This window comes from Perna viridis, chromosome 4 (assembly GCF_037379345.1).
Source record: "Perna viridis isolate PV_CMFRI_1.1 ecotype Kerala chromosome 4, ASM3737934v1, whole genome shotgun sequence".
In the NCBI taxonomy this organism is placed as follows: domain Eukaryota; kingdom Metazoa; phylum Mollusca; class Bivalvia; order Mytilida; family Mytilidae; genus Perna; species Perna viridis.
This window is the reverse complement of record NC_142448.1, coordinates 52,209,188-52,229,338: the sequence shown is the minus strand read 5'-3', so window position 1 is coordinate 52,229,338 and position 20,151 is coordinate 52,209,188. Positions and strand designations below refer to the sequence as shown.

General features: G+C 33.1%; 1 protein-coding gene across 4 annotated transcripts; it reads left to right on the top strand.

Annotated features, from left to right (window-relative positions):
• The first annotated feature begins 2,230 nt into the window (after positions 1-2,230).
• Positions 2,231-17,352, top strand: LOC148620492 (protein PERCC1-like). 4 transcript variants are annotated; one of them, XM_088581400.1, is made up of 2 exons: positions 2,231-2,388; positions 16,235-17,352. In XM_088581400.1, the coding sequence occupies exon 2, from the start codon at positions 16,268-16,270 to the stop codon at positions 17,162-17,164; it is 897 nt and encodes a 298-aa protein (XP_088437526.1). In that variant the 5' UTR covers positions 2,231-2,388; positions 16,235-16,267; the 3' UTR covers positions 17,165-17,352. The 4 variants fall into 4 exon arrangements, with proteins under 4 accessions (XP_088437526.1, XP_088437528.1, XP_088437529.1 ...); XM_088581402.1 differs by having other exon boundaries at positions 2,249-2,388; positions 16,239-17,352; XM_088581403.1 differs by lacking the exon at positions 2,231-2,388 and adding an exon at positions 9,075-9,269 and having other exon boundaries at positions 16,239-17,352.
• Positions 17,353-20,151: the final 2,799 nt, after the last annotated feature.

The window sequence follows — 20,151 nt, the reverse complement described above, 5'->3', positions numbered from 1 at the left end:
CCAAAGAGCGCCACGCTTTCGAACTCCCTCTAGGAAGTAAGGAAGAAGTTTGTTGCTACGCGGAGCTTGAGATAATACCATTTAATTTGTTTTCAAATACATATAGCACATTTTTTCATTACATGTATTACAATTTCAGCAAATGCAAACAAATAAAATTACCTATTTTGTCAAGCCTCTTTTTTGTTCCTTTTGGTTTTTTTCTGTTGTTGTTTGTTTTGTTTTTGTTTTGTGTGTGTGTGTGTGTGTGTGTGTTTTTGTTTTGTTTTTTTTGTTTTGTTTTTTTTTTTTTGGGGGGGGGGGGTATTTTCCATCTTCATTTGGCTTTTTCCTTTTTTTAAATGCCTTAATTATCGATAGTCTATGTGGAATTGTTCTTTCTAATCAATTATCAAAGTCTTAATGATGTGTTGTATTTTTTGTCTTGATCATAATTGCATGCTCATAGACCTTAAAATGGATCATAAAAATGAAAGATAACAACGTCGAATGCTGTTTTATTGCTCAAAACAACCTCAAATACTGGGCACACAGCACCGTATTGCTACACACAACCTCAAATGCTGGGCACACAGCATCGTATTGCTCAATTCAACCTTAAATGCTGGGCACACAGCACCGTATTGCTCAAAACAACCTCAAATTCTGGGCACACAAACCGTATTGCTCCACACAACCACAAATGCTGGGCACACAGCACCGTATTGCTCCACAACTTCAAATGCTGGACACACAACACCGTACTGCTTCAAATGTTGTAATGCTAAAAACAAAGATTCACTGAGGTAAAGCTGATGACCATAACGGAAATAATAGTCGATTATGGCGGAGGAAACTTCGGGTACAATTTTTTTTTTCTTTATTAATTTGTTTATTCAAGATATTGAATAATATTGATATGATAAATTGTTTGTAATTCTTCCTAGCTTTAAATTTGAAGCGAGAAGAATGTGTACATGTGAAGAGACATATCGGCAAGATGACCGTAACGAAGATTGTGGGATGCCCTTAACTGAACTAGAGACTTACGAACGGAATGAACGTATTAAGCGGTTTTTTTAAGTATTGATATTTGAATCGAAATACCAAATAATGTGATTACGTCGTATCATTTTATCAATGCCCAGAACAGTATATTTAGATGAAATACATACAATGTACATCTTGTTCAGTATTTTTTACTATTGAAGTAATGAGTGGTTACATTTTTTTTCACCAATCGAGATGGGAAAATTTAAACCATATATAGCATAGAGGTTTAAAGGTTTAAATCAACAATATAGTCTCCCCTACGTGAAATCTGTAAAATTCTTGTAAAATGGCGGGAAACCTCCCACAGAAATTTCCATCACTTCCCAGATTTTAAAGTTACATGGTTTTTAAAATTTTTACCATTCTTCATATTATTCTATTTATTTATTCACTTTCAAAAAGGGTATGTTTCCTATTTCGTAATTAATTTATCATATTAAAACCCAAGTCGAGTCAAACCAAATTGTATAAAACATGGCACAAAGAGAAAGACTAGGCTAAGCTATGAAATAATACTCTGATGTCGTTTACAATATACAGATGTTGTGGTACATTGGGGCTTGCTCACACTATTGAATATGCAAAAGCACTAACTAGACTAAATCCAACTGCATATATCCTGTGTGCAGTAGCAGTATATACCGTGGATCTTTCTATTCATGTTTCCACTTCAAAATGAACTTCACCGGAATCGATCTGGCTATTCCCCAAAGCCAAAGCGTACTGTTCAAAGCCTTCTCAAACAATTATACATAGAATATGGTGTTCAAAATGACCGATAGGGGTAGCATTTAATGATTGCTTAAGCCATCTTATTCGAGGTATTCCATCTTTTTTATATGTAGTATTTAATAACTTTATTAAAAGGAACAAGAAAAGTAAAGCTCGTGTGGATTGTGAATAGAAATGGTGTTCTCTGTAAATATGTCTTATCTTCTTTGTTTCCACTCCTATTTTTTTCATTTGTTTTTGTTATTTTTTTTTTTATGATGAATTGTTGTTCAATTCATAGTTACTCCGCTTTTACAATTGGCCCAAACGATAGCAAAAAGGGCATACAGCTATGTATTCCCCAAACTCTAAAACAATGCAAAGCCAACCTTCAAATACGTCACTCAATTATCTTCATGCCAAATATGGTCAAAAATGACTCCTCCTTGGGAGGTCAATGTGTTATCAGTTAAAAGAACTGACAAATCGTCACTCTTAGCAAATACGTGTAGATTTCATATATCATTGAAGATAATTTAATAGACCACGATTTCTCAAGAGTGCCAGCAATCTTTCTCACAAGTGTTTGTTCTATGCTATAGTTTTGGAAAATATTTCTGTCTATCGTGTCAACATATAGAACATGTAAGTATCTTCAATTTTAATGGATTTAATTTTGTATGAATTATACTCATATTTGTGCATTTTGAGAAACATCTGTTTGCAAATTCATGTAATAGCAGTGTGCCTAACTTATATTGTATATCATCAATTCTTTTTTATTCTTAGTTTTTTTTTAATTCATTTTCTGTTTATATTTCTGTTTATTTTCTCCTCAATTTTCTTTCCTGCCACCATTTCGGACTAAGAACATTCAAACATTGGAATTTGCTCTACATTTTTGCTTCACATATTTCGCCACTTTACAGTTAATCCATGTACTGTATTGTCCGCAATTCTTATTATTGCAACATATCATTGTAATATTTATACACAGGCAAAATTATTTCACAGGATTTTCACAAGAATTTCACATTATTTTTACCCGTATTGAGCAAACTCTCTGACAGGGTTTACGTGAAATTCGAATGAATCGAGTCTCCTTGAAAAATTCGCGTGAATTGTTCACATGCAATTCAAGTTACTATCACTTGAAAACCACTTTAATTTCATCTGAATTTCACGTGAAAAATATTTGCTGATGTATGCTTTAGAAATACCTCTATACTTTTCTAACAGAAATATGTTCCGTTTCATACATAAAATATGTGTTCAATATGATGGTTCCACATAAATTGTCTTTAAAATATTCTGCAAAACGTAGAGTATTAAATAAAACAAAATCTTCAAACTAATCAACTCTAGGCAATAATCAACAGGAAAAATCAAAAAGGAAAGTCTATAAAACAAATGTCAATATCAAGGTTAACCCCGGAAAGTTTGGAACAAACTACTTAATATGACGAAACCACATTCCTTCACTTGTCGATTATTCTTATAAAAAATACATTTTCTTGTCGTGATGGATTCTTCAATGCTTAGAAATGCACTAAATCCGATATTTTCATTAGTTTTATATCATAAATGAACATGTGGAATTTGACAATGTAGTTCCAAAAATTAAGCTTAAAAAGAAGCCTTATTATTGTTTAGAGTCCTTTATGAAAAAAAATCACTCATTGTTGAACTGTTGTCTAATACACGTATATCGTGTGTATGTGTGTGTGTGTGTGTGGTATGTATACACTAAAATAACAATTACTTTAAAACTATTGATTTTCTAGTATTTTTAATAAGAGTAAACAATGTACTTTAACCTTTATCAATCATCTTATTGTACATGGAATAAAATTTGGAGGAAAATCGTCTATTTATCTTATTTTTAATTTATATCTATCTTTTTATCATTTTTATATTATGTTTATTTCTTTAATTTCCTTGTCCTTTATTATAATTTATTCATTAAAAATAACAAAATCGATGCTAATATTTTATGAGTATGAATATGAATATATTGTTGCCAGTTTCTGAAACACAAAAATTCTGAAGGCGCCGAGGATTTGCTTCTCCGTGGTTTAGGTCGAACTTCCGTTTTTTAATCCTGCTTTATATATATATATATATATATATATATATATATATATTCTGGATCGTTTGTTGGGTACCAAATGCGAATTACAAACATGTACGTCCGAAAGAAAAATACACTTAGTCTAATTCTCCGAAAAATTCGCATTTGTTGTAAACTTTAATAGATTTTTTTACGTAATAGGGTTGCACTTACAAATTACAGTACCTCGTAGAAGTATTACGAATAGCATCCTCGCATGAGAGTTTGGCTGCTTGAGTATGTATGGTACTGGATTGCTTATAGCATTACAGGAGCGGTTCCAGAATATTTTAAAGGGGTGGGGAGACCCTTCCAAGAAATTGTGCTCGAAATTGACAAAATTCATCCCCTCCCAGACCCTCTCCTTAATTAAGTAGGTTCTCAAAAACAGTATATAATTATTTTCAAAACAGTTGTTCTTTTGTATTTTAAAGTGTTTCTTTTACATTAAAATATAAAATCAATAAATAACCTCTGTTTAGAATAGACCACCGACCTCGATTCTGAACTTCTGAATGAGTACTGGAAGGGAAATGATTTTTTTTAATTTAAATTATTGTGGTTTTCTATAGGACTGTTCATAATTTTATAAACTTAAAGTAAACAGCTACATATAGAATTCAATTTAGAGAGATAAACGGCATTTGTGATTGATTTATGATTCGAAGTGCTGTCTTTTATTTCTGCAAGCCAATAATGTAACTACAATTCATAGTTTCAACCTTCACCACATCCAATTTAGATTCTCATTCCCACGTACTTTCACAACCTCTAATAATGCTGTATCATCCCGCCTTATTTCAATTGTCAAAATCATGCAATGATGATAACCAAAAACCCAAACAAAAAGTGTCAAAAATTGACTGACATCGACCTGATTATTCTTATAGAAATTTATCACCGTAGGATGAAGTCAAATATTATTAGAAAGTGTCTGTTTATCAATAAGATGTGGCTAATAGAGCTTAGCGCCAAACATTTTAGATAAAATATCTAAGATATTAACTTCGTTTTCTATACAAAGCATTAATTTTAGGACTTTTGATGGATTGGTACAAGATAAGTGTCATCAGATTTTTGTGAAAATGGATTTTTATGTAGAAATAATATCGGAAGAATAACTTGATAATGTAATGATGGTCAGCTTATTTTTTCTTGATTATTTGGATATTTTAGTGATAAAATCATTTGAGAATACTGATGAAACAAATCGAAATTTGAGTATTTAATTTGTTCTGAAATTTATATTTTATTTAGGTGTAAATACGAATAAAACTAGAATTTTGTTTTCAAATAATTCTGTTGTTTGTCATGGAATTTCTGTTTTTATTCAATTAATAAAGTTTATAGTTTTCATCGTCATAAAGAAACATTATATATGGAATGGATTTTTCTGAAAAAAATATTTGTTGGGCCATTTTCTTTTAAAATAATTTATTATTTTAACCCTATTCATATCATATATTCATTTTTTTAAATTAATATTTAATTTATACAATTTTAGTTTTAAAATTCAAAATTCAAAAGATATGTTTCACTGCCATTAAACTTTAAATATAATTATGTTAAATGTTTAATTCTAAAATTTAACAATTTTGTCATTTGATTTTTGCTATTGTTACAGAAAATTAATGCCACAATGAACTTGTCTCACAAAGTTCGATATTTATTTCTTAAAGAAAGAAGCAAAATAGATTGTATAAAATAAAATTAACTGCATGTATAATAAAAAATGATTAAATCACTTGAATACAGATAGTATTATTATTATTTTTTATTATTTTTTTTTGACAATTCCGAAATCTGCAATTGAGTATTTTAAAATAAAATCACTAAAAAATACAGGTCTTTCTCTGGTGTTTTTATGATAAGTTAGTTTGTTTCCGGAACAAAGGAGAAAGAGCTTGCCAGTCATTCTCTATCAATGCTGGAGTAGGACAGCCATCAGGGTCCAAGGATGGGGGCGCTGGGCGTACTACCACTTCTAAAATTGAGAAAAAATCATTTTATTTAGCATGAAAGTTTTTTTTGCAAATTCTACATCAAAATATTCTCTTGTTTCGCTTTGTTTGGCATTTACTAACTTGAAATCCTGGATCGGCCCCTTGCCATAGTGAAACGCTTATTCCCGCTATAACAAAACAAAAAGCATAACGTCAACTAAAGACAAAATAAAGAAATAAACTCTAACTGTTTTGAAAGGGAAATGGAATAATCTGAGGTCAACAAAACTAAGTATACCCTGAGCTTAAAGGAAGCCAAATAATTCGGTAACACAATATGTATAGGAAAAACAATAAAGAAATATTATTCCATTCACGTCTTTTGACTGTAGATCACTACGAGTAAAAACATAATTTCGCCCGCAATGACAAGACAAGACAAATTTATTGGAAAAACCTTCGGCACATGTTTGTGTAACAAGAGCAATATCATCATACAAATAAAAATTTAAAAAATAATAAAAAATTATACTTTCTTCGAAATTCAAGTTGCAACCATCTGTAAAGAAGTTTGCAATTTATGTAAAAAAAAGTTTCAGATAGTTCTGGTTTCGACTTAGATTCGAAATGTAGTTAATATGTTATTGTAATGGATTTTACATTGAAGATGATTTGGTCAAGAAAGAAGACATGAACCGTAGAATCAGTATTTTTTCATGTTAAATCGGGTTTATCAAAATCAAATCTTTGTCTTTATTTTTTGCAGATCTAAATTTCTTGGTTATAGTATGGGTTTTGAAAGAAAACTTATAGACTTCTGTTCAAAATTGTCACCTTGGTAACGTTCTGTGGTTTTGTTCATTATTTCTGATACTTAATGTATACAAAAAAATACAGAATATCGGGGGAAAAACAATATTGAAGCGTAAGCAGTGGGATGAAATCTAAATACATGGCCTAAACGTGAAAACATGAAACAGAGACGATCTACACAATGTAGCGAACCGAATAAAAACAGATTTCACATAAAAACAAAACGAACGTTTATAAAATTTGTCAGGTTTAGTTTTTTCCTCCATATATTGTGCATTTTATTCGCGCTAAAGCTTGATTCATTAATATGTATATACATGTACATGTATGTAACGCTTTTTATACTTTAATTCAAAACGTGGACTTACAATTGTATTACAATCTATATATATACAAGTCTATACTGCTGCTTTATGTAAATATTAAAGTTCAGCAGGATAAAGTAAAGTCGAAATAAGTTAAGTAGAAAACGATAAATTTAGAAAATAATGTCATAAAATCATTGTTAAAAAACATTGGACTTTCATAACTTAATTCTTGCAAAATATCGCTACCATATACTGTTTCTCTAATAAACATGTATGTGCAGTAACTTTCTGCGCACGTGTTGTCTATGTCAAAAAAATATAGCATAAAATAAGTGAGGTGCTACCATATATGACGGTAACAATGAAGCCTTTGACACAGCGTAGTAGTTAACACGGGATGTCTACTGTTAACACGTGATTTTAATTGAAGCAAATATTTTCCAAAGCGCGTGATCGACCTCTGCAATTGACTTACTCTTACAGCATACCAGGTTAGAATTTCGTTTCTGTTACTCTTACAGAATAAGAGGTTGGAATTCCATTCGTCAATACTCCAATGTTAAGAAATCACCAAGTAAGAAATAAATGTACGTAGATCGCCCGCAAAACTATAACATGACGTACTTCTGACTACGGAAAAGATGTTACAGTATTTAATTGATTAAAAATGACAATTAAGTTAACGACCACACGGGGTCGGGAGGTGGTATTTTCATTTAAATTGAATCCTACTTGTAAACTTTTCAGAACGATTTCCCACTAATGGCTCGTCTAATCGAAACGAAATGTCGAGACGCAACTGGTCTTACGGGTTTGAAAGTTCAAAAAATGTTCGGAATCATATACATGGCCGCTTTTTCGAGAAAACGATAAATTTAGTCAAATTTCAGCGAAAATTGAAAGTCAGGGACTTAAGACCAATCAATCAATCAATTAATCATCAATGTACCTTTGAGATGATGACCCTGTTCCGCAAGCATAATCTTTCGTTAAATGAAGGAGCTTTGTTATAAACAAGAACTCCAAGCATGTAACACCCGATCTATGCAGCATTTTGATAATAATGATGTGCATGATTACCTGTTGTCTTTCATTGTGTTTTCATTCAAAATCTAAAGTAATTTCCAACTTAAGTTCTAGATACTGCATACATGTACAGAAAGCACAAATTTGACATGGTAATTATGAAAGGTTTTTAATGGCGTTTAAACGTTAATTCCATGTTGAACATGTTTCTAAAATACACGATTTTCAACAGCTTATATGTTATATACAAGTACATGTTAATTTGCTATATGATTGCTAGAGAGTGATTTCTGGACAACACTTAATTTTTATGTGATCGCTTAATGGTGGTTTAATTACAAGGCGTTTTCAAGAATCATAAGTTTCCATAATTATGAATTTACAAATAAATGGAGTGTGCTTTTCTGCTACAAATGTTTAGGTTTACTATTGCAGATTTAATATGCACATTTTTCACAGCGTTCTTACTCAGGCGCACTATATTGTGTAGGACTGATTTTTCATACGTTCTTTAAGTTCCCCGACTGAATAAATGGTGTGTAACCAAATAAAAACGTTGAATGACGCAGTACATGACTTCTTTTTTTTAAAATTATTCACAGTCGTAAAGATCGGAGCAATATAGGCGTATGCTTATATATAAAGCGTTGATTTTTTTTTACATTTTCATATATGTTCAAATGGGCAATTCATTGGTCAATCAATGGGCCGTCCCTATCGAAACCGATATGTTCAATACCTGACGCAGGGCGCTAAACACTGCAACAACAGTTTTGTAATAAAATCCAAATTAATTATCTATTGTATAACAGAAAATCTGTTTAGTCATCTGAAAAAAATTTCTCCCACGACCAATTTCAATATTTAAATCGACAATGAAAATTCAATATCTTTGAGATTAGCCTGTCAATTCCAATCAATTTGTTCTGACTAAATTGTCAAAAACGATAACGGTACGGAAACAAAAACTATCCGGAACAGTCGTAATGAGAAGGTGTTCGAAAAGGCCAAAAATATACATATGCAAATATTGAGAGATCTCGATATGATTTGTCGCTTTGTACGCAGGTGAAAACGCCTCATTGTTTACAAACCAATGTTATCGTAAATCAAACTGAGAGACTTTAACAGATAAGAACAACTAAATATGGTTTCCTAGCGAGTCTTAAGCTAGTGTTATCGATACACAACTCATGGCGAGATAAATGCACTAGTTAGGGTTTTAAACAGGGTTTATATCCGAATTCATGTTGCGTACTCCATTCGATGATTTTATAGGACTATGAATGTGTAAACTAATCAAATGTTTGATTCTGGTACTTCAAGGTAAGCAACGGGATGTATACATGTAGTTGTACCTAAGTTGGATTTATATCCTGCTACTTTGCCGTCTTGAAACAGGTTCACGTTCTTCTTTTTTAGATGAAATACGGAACTTATTTAAATATAAGGATGCATTTTAACATAAATGATATACAATCGAAACCTTCAGTATACAAGCGATTAACCAGGACACGTTTTTACTTTATTTTAAAAAAAATCAATTCTTTTCCTGATCTTTGAAATTGAACTACTAGTACTTCTCCGACAAATGGGGGTTCTGTCGCAACAAAACTAGCACACTGTACTACTGTGTATGACCTGCAAAATGAAATTACTTCTGATTCGAGTATTCAATAGATCGCCTTTCACGTTGTAAAGATTTGAAATCGGCACCCACTTCTGAGGTATTGGAATGGTTATCCTCGGTCGTGTCCGCTGGCATGATTTGGGTCTACCCTTTTTAAAGTGTTTTTTGAACTTCTATGTCCAAATGAGCTTCAACCGGACGGGTCCGGGAAAACTAAGTTACCACAGGAAAAGCTAAAAACTGACAGTCAATGGGAAATCTATACTATATACAACTGAAATCACGAATGATTCGAATACATATACATGTACAAAAACTCTGTGTTCATCAACGCCCAAATCATCAGAGTACAATCTTGGTAAAAAGAATTGATATCATGAAGGCAAGTCTTGATTATTTGTTTGAATTTTACAAAAAAAACTCGGGGAGAAAACTTCGTAACGTCCATCCCATGTTTTGCGTGTCTATTACTGTATTTGTCTGTTTTTTTTTATTCCATCCCTCATCCCTCCCAGATCCCACCCTCCTCAAATCTGCATTATGACATGCACCGTCACAAACAAGAATGAATTTTCGTGAGTAATAAAGTTTGACTGAAGTTTTTGTTGACCGTACAAAACCCTTGATATGAAAAATAAATTTGTTTTGTAATATTGCACTTGACTGAGTCAATGCGATTAAGTGTGATTAAAATGAAATTTGAGATAAAAAGACTTTTAAAAGCAGAAAATAAAAATGCTCTTTTATATTTTTAATGCATACAAGGATCAGTTTGTATAAGTGTTAATTGACGCAAATTCATCTCTTATTGTATATATGTTTGTATAGACTACCTCTCCTCTACAGTTCCTTTTTCAGGGGTCGTCGGAAAGGTTTGGAGAGCGGGTGGTTGTTGGAGGGATACTTTCCAACAGTTTAGAATTTTTGGTGGGTTGATGTAATTTAGCATGTGAAATACATGTATTTCTGTTAAAGGAGGGGGACATTTTGCACGTATGTCAACAAAGCTTTGTTGTTGTGTGAGTAATGGGTGGGGGGAGGTACATATAGTGTGAATGCCGCTTCTTTTAGTTTTCAGTAATCATACTTTTAGTTAGTTAATAATTGCAATAGTATACATTGTAAATAAACAATTTAAGTAGCAATGACAACTCGAAGCGTCACATTCCATCTCATGTACAATGTGTATATATCAATCAATCAATCAAATGATTCCGATACAAAGCCCTATGCCTAATAAATGAAATTTAAAAAGATTTGAAGACAAAAGTCAACAATGTCATTATGTACCATTTCTTAAAAGATTTTCCGCATTTCTTCCTGGGGGCTCACTGCGGTTAAACTAATTCAGTCACTAGATAAAGTACTCTTTAAATGCAAGACAAGTTCCACAATGTGGCTGTACTGCCCAGTATCGTCTGCTATTTACCTAGTATACTGTAGTTTCCAAATTTAAACTTCAGGGACACCTCTTTACTCCCTCCTTTTTTTCAAATGTAGGTGTTTTGAGGGTCAATGAAACAACTGTTTCTCTCTCTCTCTTTCTCATATTCTCTCCTCTACTGTTGTACTTGACTTTGAAAGACTTTTTTAATAAATGCATGTATATTAAGAGTGTCCTACTATGTCCTATGTCCATTTGTTTAGATTTTAAAACAATACCATACCCCATGTAAGGTCGGATAAATCTGGGGTGTAAATTATTTCCAGTCCCGTCAATTCAGGCAATATTTCATTGACAACATGGATAAAGTTCTGAATGAACACGGAGTATTTTCTATGAGGATTTGGAGTGTTCACTGATTATTGAATGTGATATACTATGTGTAAATATTTATATTATTTTGTAAAGGTATTTTGGGGGGGTATAACCTTACGTTGAAGACTTACGACAGGTAATCCCTACTGCAATTTGAGGGGAGACAATGCAATCAGTTTAAAATTACCGCATTAATTTTGAGAAAACGACTTAGGTACGTGATAGCAGTTACTCATGGTAGATAAGTTTCTCATATGTCGGCACCTGGAGACAATATGAGGGAGAATTAGCACATTCATGGTGACTTGGGTAATTTATAGTATTGTCCCTGCCAAAGCTGAGATTAATTGAGAAAGGAGCAACAACGAAATACAATTGCACGTGATATTGTAAGGACTTCTGCCAGATCGAAATTAATTGTGAAAATGGCAATGATAGGAATGTATTGAAAATTTTAAGTCACTTGGAGATTAATTGTGATAGGAACAAAATCAAACACGCTGTTGAACCAGATGCTCTGATATAAAAAAAAAAGTTAAAGGGATTTGCAAAAGCGGAAACAGTGTGCCTCAGGTGCTTTGTAAACTGCAATCTGTCATTGATAGATTTACAGGGTTTGTGCAAAAGCAAGGACTGGTTGCATCGGGTGCTCTGTTGTAAATAATTTGTCATTGTGATATCAATAAAGGCAAAACCGACAGGGGGTGTACCACGTGTTACACCATAAAAACCCCCAACGGTTTGAAATAAATGATGCAAGGCCAAAGATCAAAATTGGTATATCTACTCCTTTTGTGAAAGTGATAACCTTTAAATTAAAAGTTTAGTCAGCTTATACAAAACATGGGGGAAACAATTGCAGAAAAAAGTATAACTGTTTGGAGAAAAAAAAACACTAATTTTACAGTTTACACTGCCTTATGCGATTGTGAGAAAGACAAAACAAGAAAATATTTATTTGTATGTAATTCAAAATGTACATCTTTTGATAAACTGGGAAAAAGGGTGAGTAGTGACGGAAATTGTTTGACATTTTAAGTCATGGTAAACAAATGAAGACATCGATGATTTAAAAGGAAAACATATATACTTTCAAATTGTTTTCCTTACTAAATGTTTCGTTTTTGTAAATTACTTTACATTCAGAACTTCTAGTGATGTTTTGTTATTGACTTACATGTATGTTCGTGCCGGATATTTCTCGATAAAACTGCGAAAAAACAAAATCATTGAATTTTCGGCTTGAATTATATAAGTTCATGTGCAGGAATTTTTGAGTTTACAGTATCGTTTCGTTGTCGAATTTGAACTAACTTTTCGTTGGTTTCTATAGTTATATCCCTGCTTGAAAAGTAGAAGGTATAGGAGGTCATGCTGTCAAACTGGTCGTCCGTCCGTTCTCAGTTCTAATCCGCAACTCCCTTTAAACCGTCAAATGGACTTTGATGAAACTTTATCACATATGCCATTGTACATCTCCAACCTTGTTTTCCCTACGGAATGATCGACTTTCGGGGTTTCATTTTGCAAGACATGGGCTTTGTCACTGGTCGACCAGGGGTGGAGCTATTTTATAATCAGCATCTCCTCTAAAACCACTGAATGGTATTTGACGAAACTTTTATATTTTCTTTATCACAAAAGGCCATTACGCACCGTCTATTTTGTTTTCCCATCTGAATGACTTTTCGGTTTCTTGATGCAGAATATGGACTTTGTTCGACCAAGAGGCCCATCTTCGTATCTTTAATTCCTCTAAAACGCAGAATGGAAAAGAAACTTTCACTTATATTTCTATGTCACATAATGCCATCGTGCTCCTGATATTTAGTTTTTACATCTGTATATAACTTTTGGAGCTTCCTATATGGTTTCTAGGGAGGGGAGCGGGGTATCACTAAGTGAGCTTTGCTAAAAAATTTTCTATTTTCTTTTGTGTTGAACCATTTTTATCTGAAAAAAAGTTATTCTCATCATTAAACTGTCATGCTAACATGAATATTTATATAATTTATTTATCTCATACGGATTTCAGTCAGACATATTTTGGCCAATGCCCCGTTATAAATAATGAGTACCTCGGACGACTCTGTTCTGTTTGATTCGTATTAGTTTTATCAGAATCCGAATTTATTTAATTTGCGATATTTTCCTTTTTCTGTCAAACTTAAACCTAGGATCAATTAAGTTATTTCTTCTATTGAGGTGTCAAAAACTTGGGGAGACCATTTCATTTTAACCAATAACCCGGAGAAATTTATCATTCTCACAGAGTAAAATTCTTCGTAAAGAAATTATTTACAACTTAAGCTTACCGTGCCTAGAGCAGTGACCAAAATTATGTTGCTATCAAGCGCATATCTAGTTTTTATTTGTTTCCATCTTAAGCGACAAAAGCACATGGAATAACGTGTCAGTTTCAAAAATCCTTGTATATTTCACTGGATAAAGAAACGTTGTCGGAGGTTCTAAATAATTATTTATTTGGATTTAATAATAAGTTTGATTGGTTTTGAGAGTTAGATAGTGAAAAGCCAAGCCATAAATCTTTCACAGAGTATAGTACACTAACTTAGCTTACCAACGATCGATTAGAAATTATGTACAATTTGTGTTTTGATGGATATACTTGGAAGCTTAACCCAAGGCTGTTATATTTCGTATTGACTTGTGTTCATGTTTTTGTTCAATTTTTTATCATGATAAAATGTAAATGGGTGTCGTAGTGTTGTTTGGTCTAATTGTACAATGGCTGCAGTTTCATGTACAACGTCTTTAGAAATGTACAAAAAAGCAAGCCAAATCTTGGATAGAACGCAGGTTGGTTTCTTCATAAGAAAACTACTTAAAGTTTGTTTGTGATTTAAAATGTACACGTAAAACCTTAAACATTTTGATACTTAAACAAAAGTTTAAAATTAACGGTAACGTTGGTTGAGAAGTCTCTTCATTTTCACACAGCCCAAAGTATAAGGTCTGTGTCGCTTTATTTTTGTGTAAGAGTATGGGCCCAGCCAATTTAGATTTTTCCTTGAAAAAGCAGGGTTTAGTGCGTGTGGCACACACTCCTGTGCAGAGGATATAAAACTAGTGAGTACTAAGCCCCATCTCTTTATGCAAATTAATGTCAGAACGATATTTTATCATGGAAAGTCTCATAGTCAATCAAATAATTTGCGGGAAATAATCTTTTTTTCATTATATATGTACTTACCGTGCTTGTTAAAAAACGAGCACAAAATAATACTGTGTTGACTAATTTAATACTGTATCAACACACATCTGTGCGCGTTTTTTTTTTTAACTTTATTTACCTGATATTCTATCTGGTCCTTACCCCGTTGTACATTTGAGAACTATGGTTCTCTTAAGTCAAATCGTTTTACACGTTTCAACAGAATTATTCTTATGAGTATACAGTACACCCAAATAGTGTTACATATGACAGGAGCTCCATTTGTTGTTGTCGATGTTCCAGAAATGCTTAATTGGTAATCACAGAAAAGCAACATGAAAAAAAACACAAATCTGTTCAATTTTCTATTGAATTGTTATTTGTTTTTTGCAGCCTGGCTATAGAAAAATATCGGGGTACGTTTTACCCTTGTCCGTCTGTCCGTTCATTCATTATCTAATTAAAGCTTTTCCTGTTAAACGCAATACTTCGGACTATGGAATTACCCTTGATAGTGTCACAAATCAGGCGTTATAGTCCTTTCTTTAAAAAAAAATGGAATGGATAATATCTTTGATCTTTAGTTTAATTACTAGAAATGCTTCATCAAATACGGACATATTGTACGAGATGTAGGTGCTGGTCCAAGAAAAGACGTGGTGTATGCTCCCGTCCCTAACAGCGAGAAAATTTTCTTTCTCTTTTTTCATGTGATTTTGATTTTTCACAAATTTTACCACGCCTCGCTTTCATCCTTACTATTTTTACGTTTCCTGTAACCTGAAAGATGTGCTACTTTCAAGATAATAAGCCTTTAGAAGTGAATTTTTAATTGATTACAAAGTGCCGTTGATTTTAATTGACTCAAAGTGCAATTGATTTTAATGAATTACAAAGTGCAGTTGATTTTAATTGAATACAAGGTGCAGTCGATTTGACCCGAAGGTTACGTAACACGTACATGTAACAGCATATGAGCTCGTGTTGTAAAAACGAGGGATATTCCCTGTACAATGTTAAAATATTAAAAGTTATATTTCGCAGTTAGCTATCACGTTCAGATTTCATGACATAAATTCTTCAACAAATCTAAATCGATACCTGTAAAGTCTTGTAGCAGATAGGTTCGTGTTGAAATATGGGTTATCAAAGAGACAGCAAGATATTAGTGGGCTCTTCTGATAACACGAAACACGAATTTATCTTGGTTTCATAACTTTGTGTTTGTTTTTTCCCCCAAGTACAATAACTGCACCTGTGCTGCACATGTCGAAGTTTATTCAAACCGCTATGTCATCTAATTTGTTTGTTTTTGACATTTGTGTAAAAAGAATCATAACTTGCCTTCTGTAATTTGTAAATGTATATAATTTCTTCTCAGACAGAAATCAGGCTCTCAGTGCTTCTATGGTTAAAGGTTCAATCGTATCAATTGCCATTATGAGGACTTCGTCCTCTATCTAACGATAATTGTTCCCTTACTTAAGTAAAAAGGTTGTCTCAAATTGAAAACCCAATATGCCATTTGTTTTTGTTTTGAAGCTTTGCACTTCAAAATAAAGTAGTTTTCTGTTTAATGTTAAGATACATGTACATGTATATCAAAACTTCAGAAGGGGTGTGTCATAATGTGTTTCGAATTTATTTTTAAGTCTGCAAAGTTTTTTAAAATACTGTATTTAAATGTTCGCTGTGCTATGTTTCAGTAATAAATCTTTTTATTTCAGACAGTTATTTGTCATCAATAATGTGAAAAGGTAATGTTATTGCCACACATGCTGATTGAAGATTTACCGACAATGCATGACAACGAACCGATGGCCGCCATTCACGGAACCCGAATGTCGCCTCCTCAGCAGCCAAATGATGTTCGGAACACTATTATTAAGCGGCCCTTCGAACCTCTCGCAAAACCAAATGTAGATTCAATTCAGGACAATTTTAAGTACCCCCAGTACGAGAATAAAATAGATGACGATGATGATTTTAGTGATCACGATTCGCACTACTCCGCGGATTTTGAGGACTGTGATTTTGATATGGGAGAACCGGAGCAGGAAAAATCTCCGGATATAACGCAGCGTCTTCTAAATTTCGCTGACATGGTCAATCAGGATATAAAAAAGTTCTTTGGTAGAAAGAAAGACGAAGAATCTTGTGATATTTACGAAGACAAATGGGTCACGACTAAATCGGGCAGGGAACTATATTATGCGGACTTATTGCGAATCGCCCATGGTGATTCTGTAGAATTGAACAAACATTTAAAGGAAATGACCTCACCGATCTCGCCAAACAATAATAATGACTCAAAATATCGATATACTGGTAAAATGGATACAAAAGCTGGTCTTGGTCCGTTAAACGAGTTATTTGATTTTGGACTAAGAAAATTAAAGAAAATGAAACGACCACCTAAATTCGACAAGAAAATTGAAGACACTGTACCCATGCAACACAGAAAATTGCCAGATTCTTTCTGGAAAGAACCAGGGACAAATATTGACTCGCGGATGAATTCCCTAAACGCTCTTAATTCTTCGCGGGCTCCTGACTTCAGTGATCTTTTGCAATCGTGGGCTCGAGGTGAAGAAGAGGAATTCAGTTCAAGTGAAATGAGCATGGGATCTTCTGAGTCGGCCATGGAACAAATGTGACAAAAATAATTCAGATCAAAATATGTCACTTTTTACAGGGTACAAAATAATCTATGTGCAATTTTAGATGTAGACGTTAGAAATATCATTAATGTTTCCATGGATTCCATTAAAATACATATATACATATACACCAACAGCAACATCTTAATACTGAAAATAAAATGACTTCTGTATTTCATAAGAAATATGTTTGCTATTGTTTTGATAACGAAGAATGGATCGAAAAGCGCTGTTATGGACAAATGTTTACCAAATGTTGATTGGAATACGTTCCAAACCAAAACGAAATTGTCTCTCGTTTCTTTATCTTGACCTTTACAACTCTGAAAATGATGTCTAACATAATTCTTGTTTAATTGGTTATTGTCATGAAGGTGTAAACAAGTATACCAGACATGCAGGGAGTTCTCCGTCTATTCAGGTACGATGTTGAGAACGCCTATCACTGGCGGATTAATATTCTGTTACTATGTCATTCCGTTGAATAACGTTTAGACATTGAACCCTTTCGAACACCAGTACGTACATTTCGGTAACCTGTATAATAAAAAACATGTATGAAGTACCGTTGTTAATATTGTAATGATCGGGCATCATTTCCGATTGAAGGTCATGTAATTAGTTTTCTTTTGCTGAAGATTTTTTTTTCTAGTTTACATGAGTGTGTGTTATGGTGTTGTTTACTGTAGCAGTAGACCGTTACAAGGACAATTTCTTCAGTTTTTTAAGAAAGTTCGCTTGCTCATTTCCAATTTTTTTGTTGTTGTTGTTCGACGTATTCTTCCCGTGTCTTCTCATGTTTATTCCGTTTTGCCCCTAGATTGACGAGTTTTAGATTTTGCCATAAGGTATCGTGTTTTAAGGTATTAGATCATATGTTATTTTGTCTTAACTTTTCTCAAACATGACCTTGAGTATTTACTATTTTGTAATTAGGTTATACGTATGGCATTTGTTACGATTCACCATACCCGTTTTCTCCTAAATCAATATACTTATTACTTTAAAATTTAATTGACTGATATAGGTTACCGAACTTGATTTCGAGAAAATAGATCCTCAGTGTAGGCAGTTTTTCTTGGTTTTATATAGACTGTTTCCTTATTTTTCAAACTTTTTGAAAATTGTTGTGTAGAATTTCTGAACAATGTGTATGCTTTTAAAGAACATTTATACGACATTTGTTCATAAAAAAAAATGGTGGTCAACACGGTGCTGGATTTGGCTTCCCATTGAGTCATCTTACATGCAATTTATTTTTGAATTTAGATCTTTCTACTTTATAGCTGATTTGATCCTAAAGAAAGCATATCGTTTGGCTAGATCCTTTAATCTCAGTTTCCACTATTTAGATGATGTATTATCTATAAGCAATCCTAATTTCGTGTATTTGATACATCGCATCTACCCCAAAGAACTTAAGATAAATGATACTGCAGACATTCAGAAGTCAGTCTCATATCTTGACTTAAACTTAAAAATCGATTGTAAAGGAAAACTATTGACCAAACTTTACGACAAACCTGACGACTTTTCATTCAGAATTGTCAACTTTCCTTTCATCTGTGGCAACATTCCTTCAGCACCTGCATATGGAGTGTTCATATCACAACTCATATGTTATGCCAGAGCTTGCCGAAAATACGCAGACTTTTTGTATCGCGATAGAACTCTAATAAATAGGCTTCTGGGACAGAGTTATGTTGCTACAAGATTGAAGTCATCACTACAGAAGTTTTATGGTCGTCATCATGACTCGTGGATCGTTATGGTGTATCCATCTGCACTGTGAAAACTGATTTATTCAACGGTTCATAGTTGTCCTTTCTTCGTTTGTCTACCCCGGACTTGACTTTTATGAGCAACTCGGCGGGTGTTTCTAGAAGAGCAGAGGACGCTTACCCTACCGGTGCACCTGGTCCATGCTCCCAGTTTTTAGTGGAGTCCGAGTTGCTCATTTGCTTTTGTTACTTTGTATATATGATTTTAGTTACTTTATGTTTTTGTTGTTTATATCTGTTTTCCATGTCTGGTCTTTGTCCCTGGATTGCATTCTTTTTATTACCGCTATAACATTGGTTCCCTTGATTACTCTTTCTATACAGTAGACTCTAATGTTACTGATTGCAGGTTAATTACTCCTTGCAACACGCGTACAACATACCTGACTTTCCAATAAAGCGGTATTTTTGTATTCTTAGTACTAAATTTATTTAAAATGGACTACTTAACTACTAGTAGTCCTTAGTTTGTACATAATTGTAAATTATATTCAGTTTCTTTAATTCCGTTGTAACAAGGGACTCAAACCTTTTTGGACTGATTTTTTGGTGTGTTTAATTGTGTAATATTTTTATCCATAGTGGCCAGATTTTAAAGGGGGAGCGTTGTGATAACAACAAAGTACTTTAACCCAGCCCCATATTTGCGCCTGTCCCAAGTCAGGAATTCCTGGTCTCCGTCTTGTTTCGTTTTCAATTTAGTTTATTTTTTATGTTGCATGTTTTTGAGCATATAGGGGCAACTCTTCGCTGTACCTGTTTATATTTATGTTTTGGGGTCAGCTACAGCCTGCCTTGCGGATCATGTATGAGGGTTTCCTCGTCGTTCATTGAATAACAATAGGTGGCCTTAGGTTGACATTTTCATTCTGGTGGGGTTGTTTTCTCTTTGATATTTACACCATACCTTTTCTTGTTATATACTGTATCATTATGTTGGATGAAAAACAAATCAAATCTTTAAATACGTAATATTACCGAGTGTATAATTGCTCTTTCCATGTTTGTTAAAATTTTCTTCAAGTACTACAAGTAAAATTGGCAATACTACTTTCTCTCCACTCACTTGTTGCATATTTATATATGGTTGTCACATATCATATGCACATTTTATCACTTTAAAAAACATCCATTGATGGTATTACTAAAAAACAAATTTCAAATTTTACACATCTTCCTGTTTTAAATTGGTAAAAATAGACA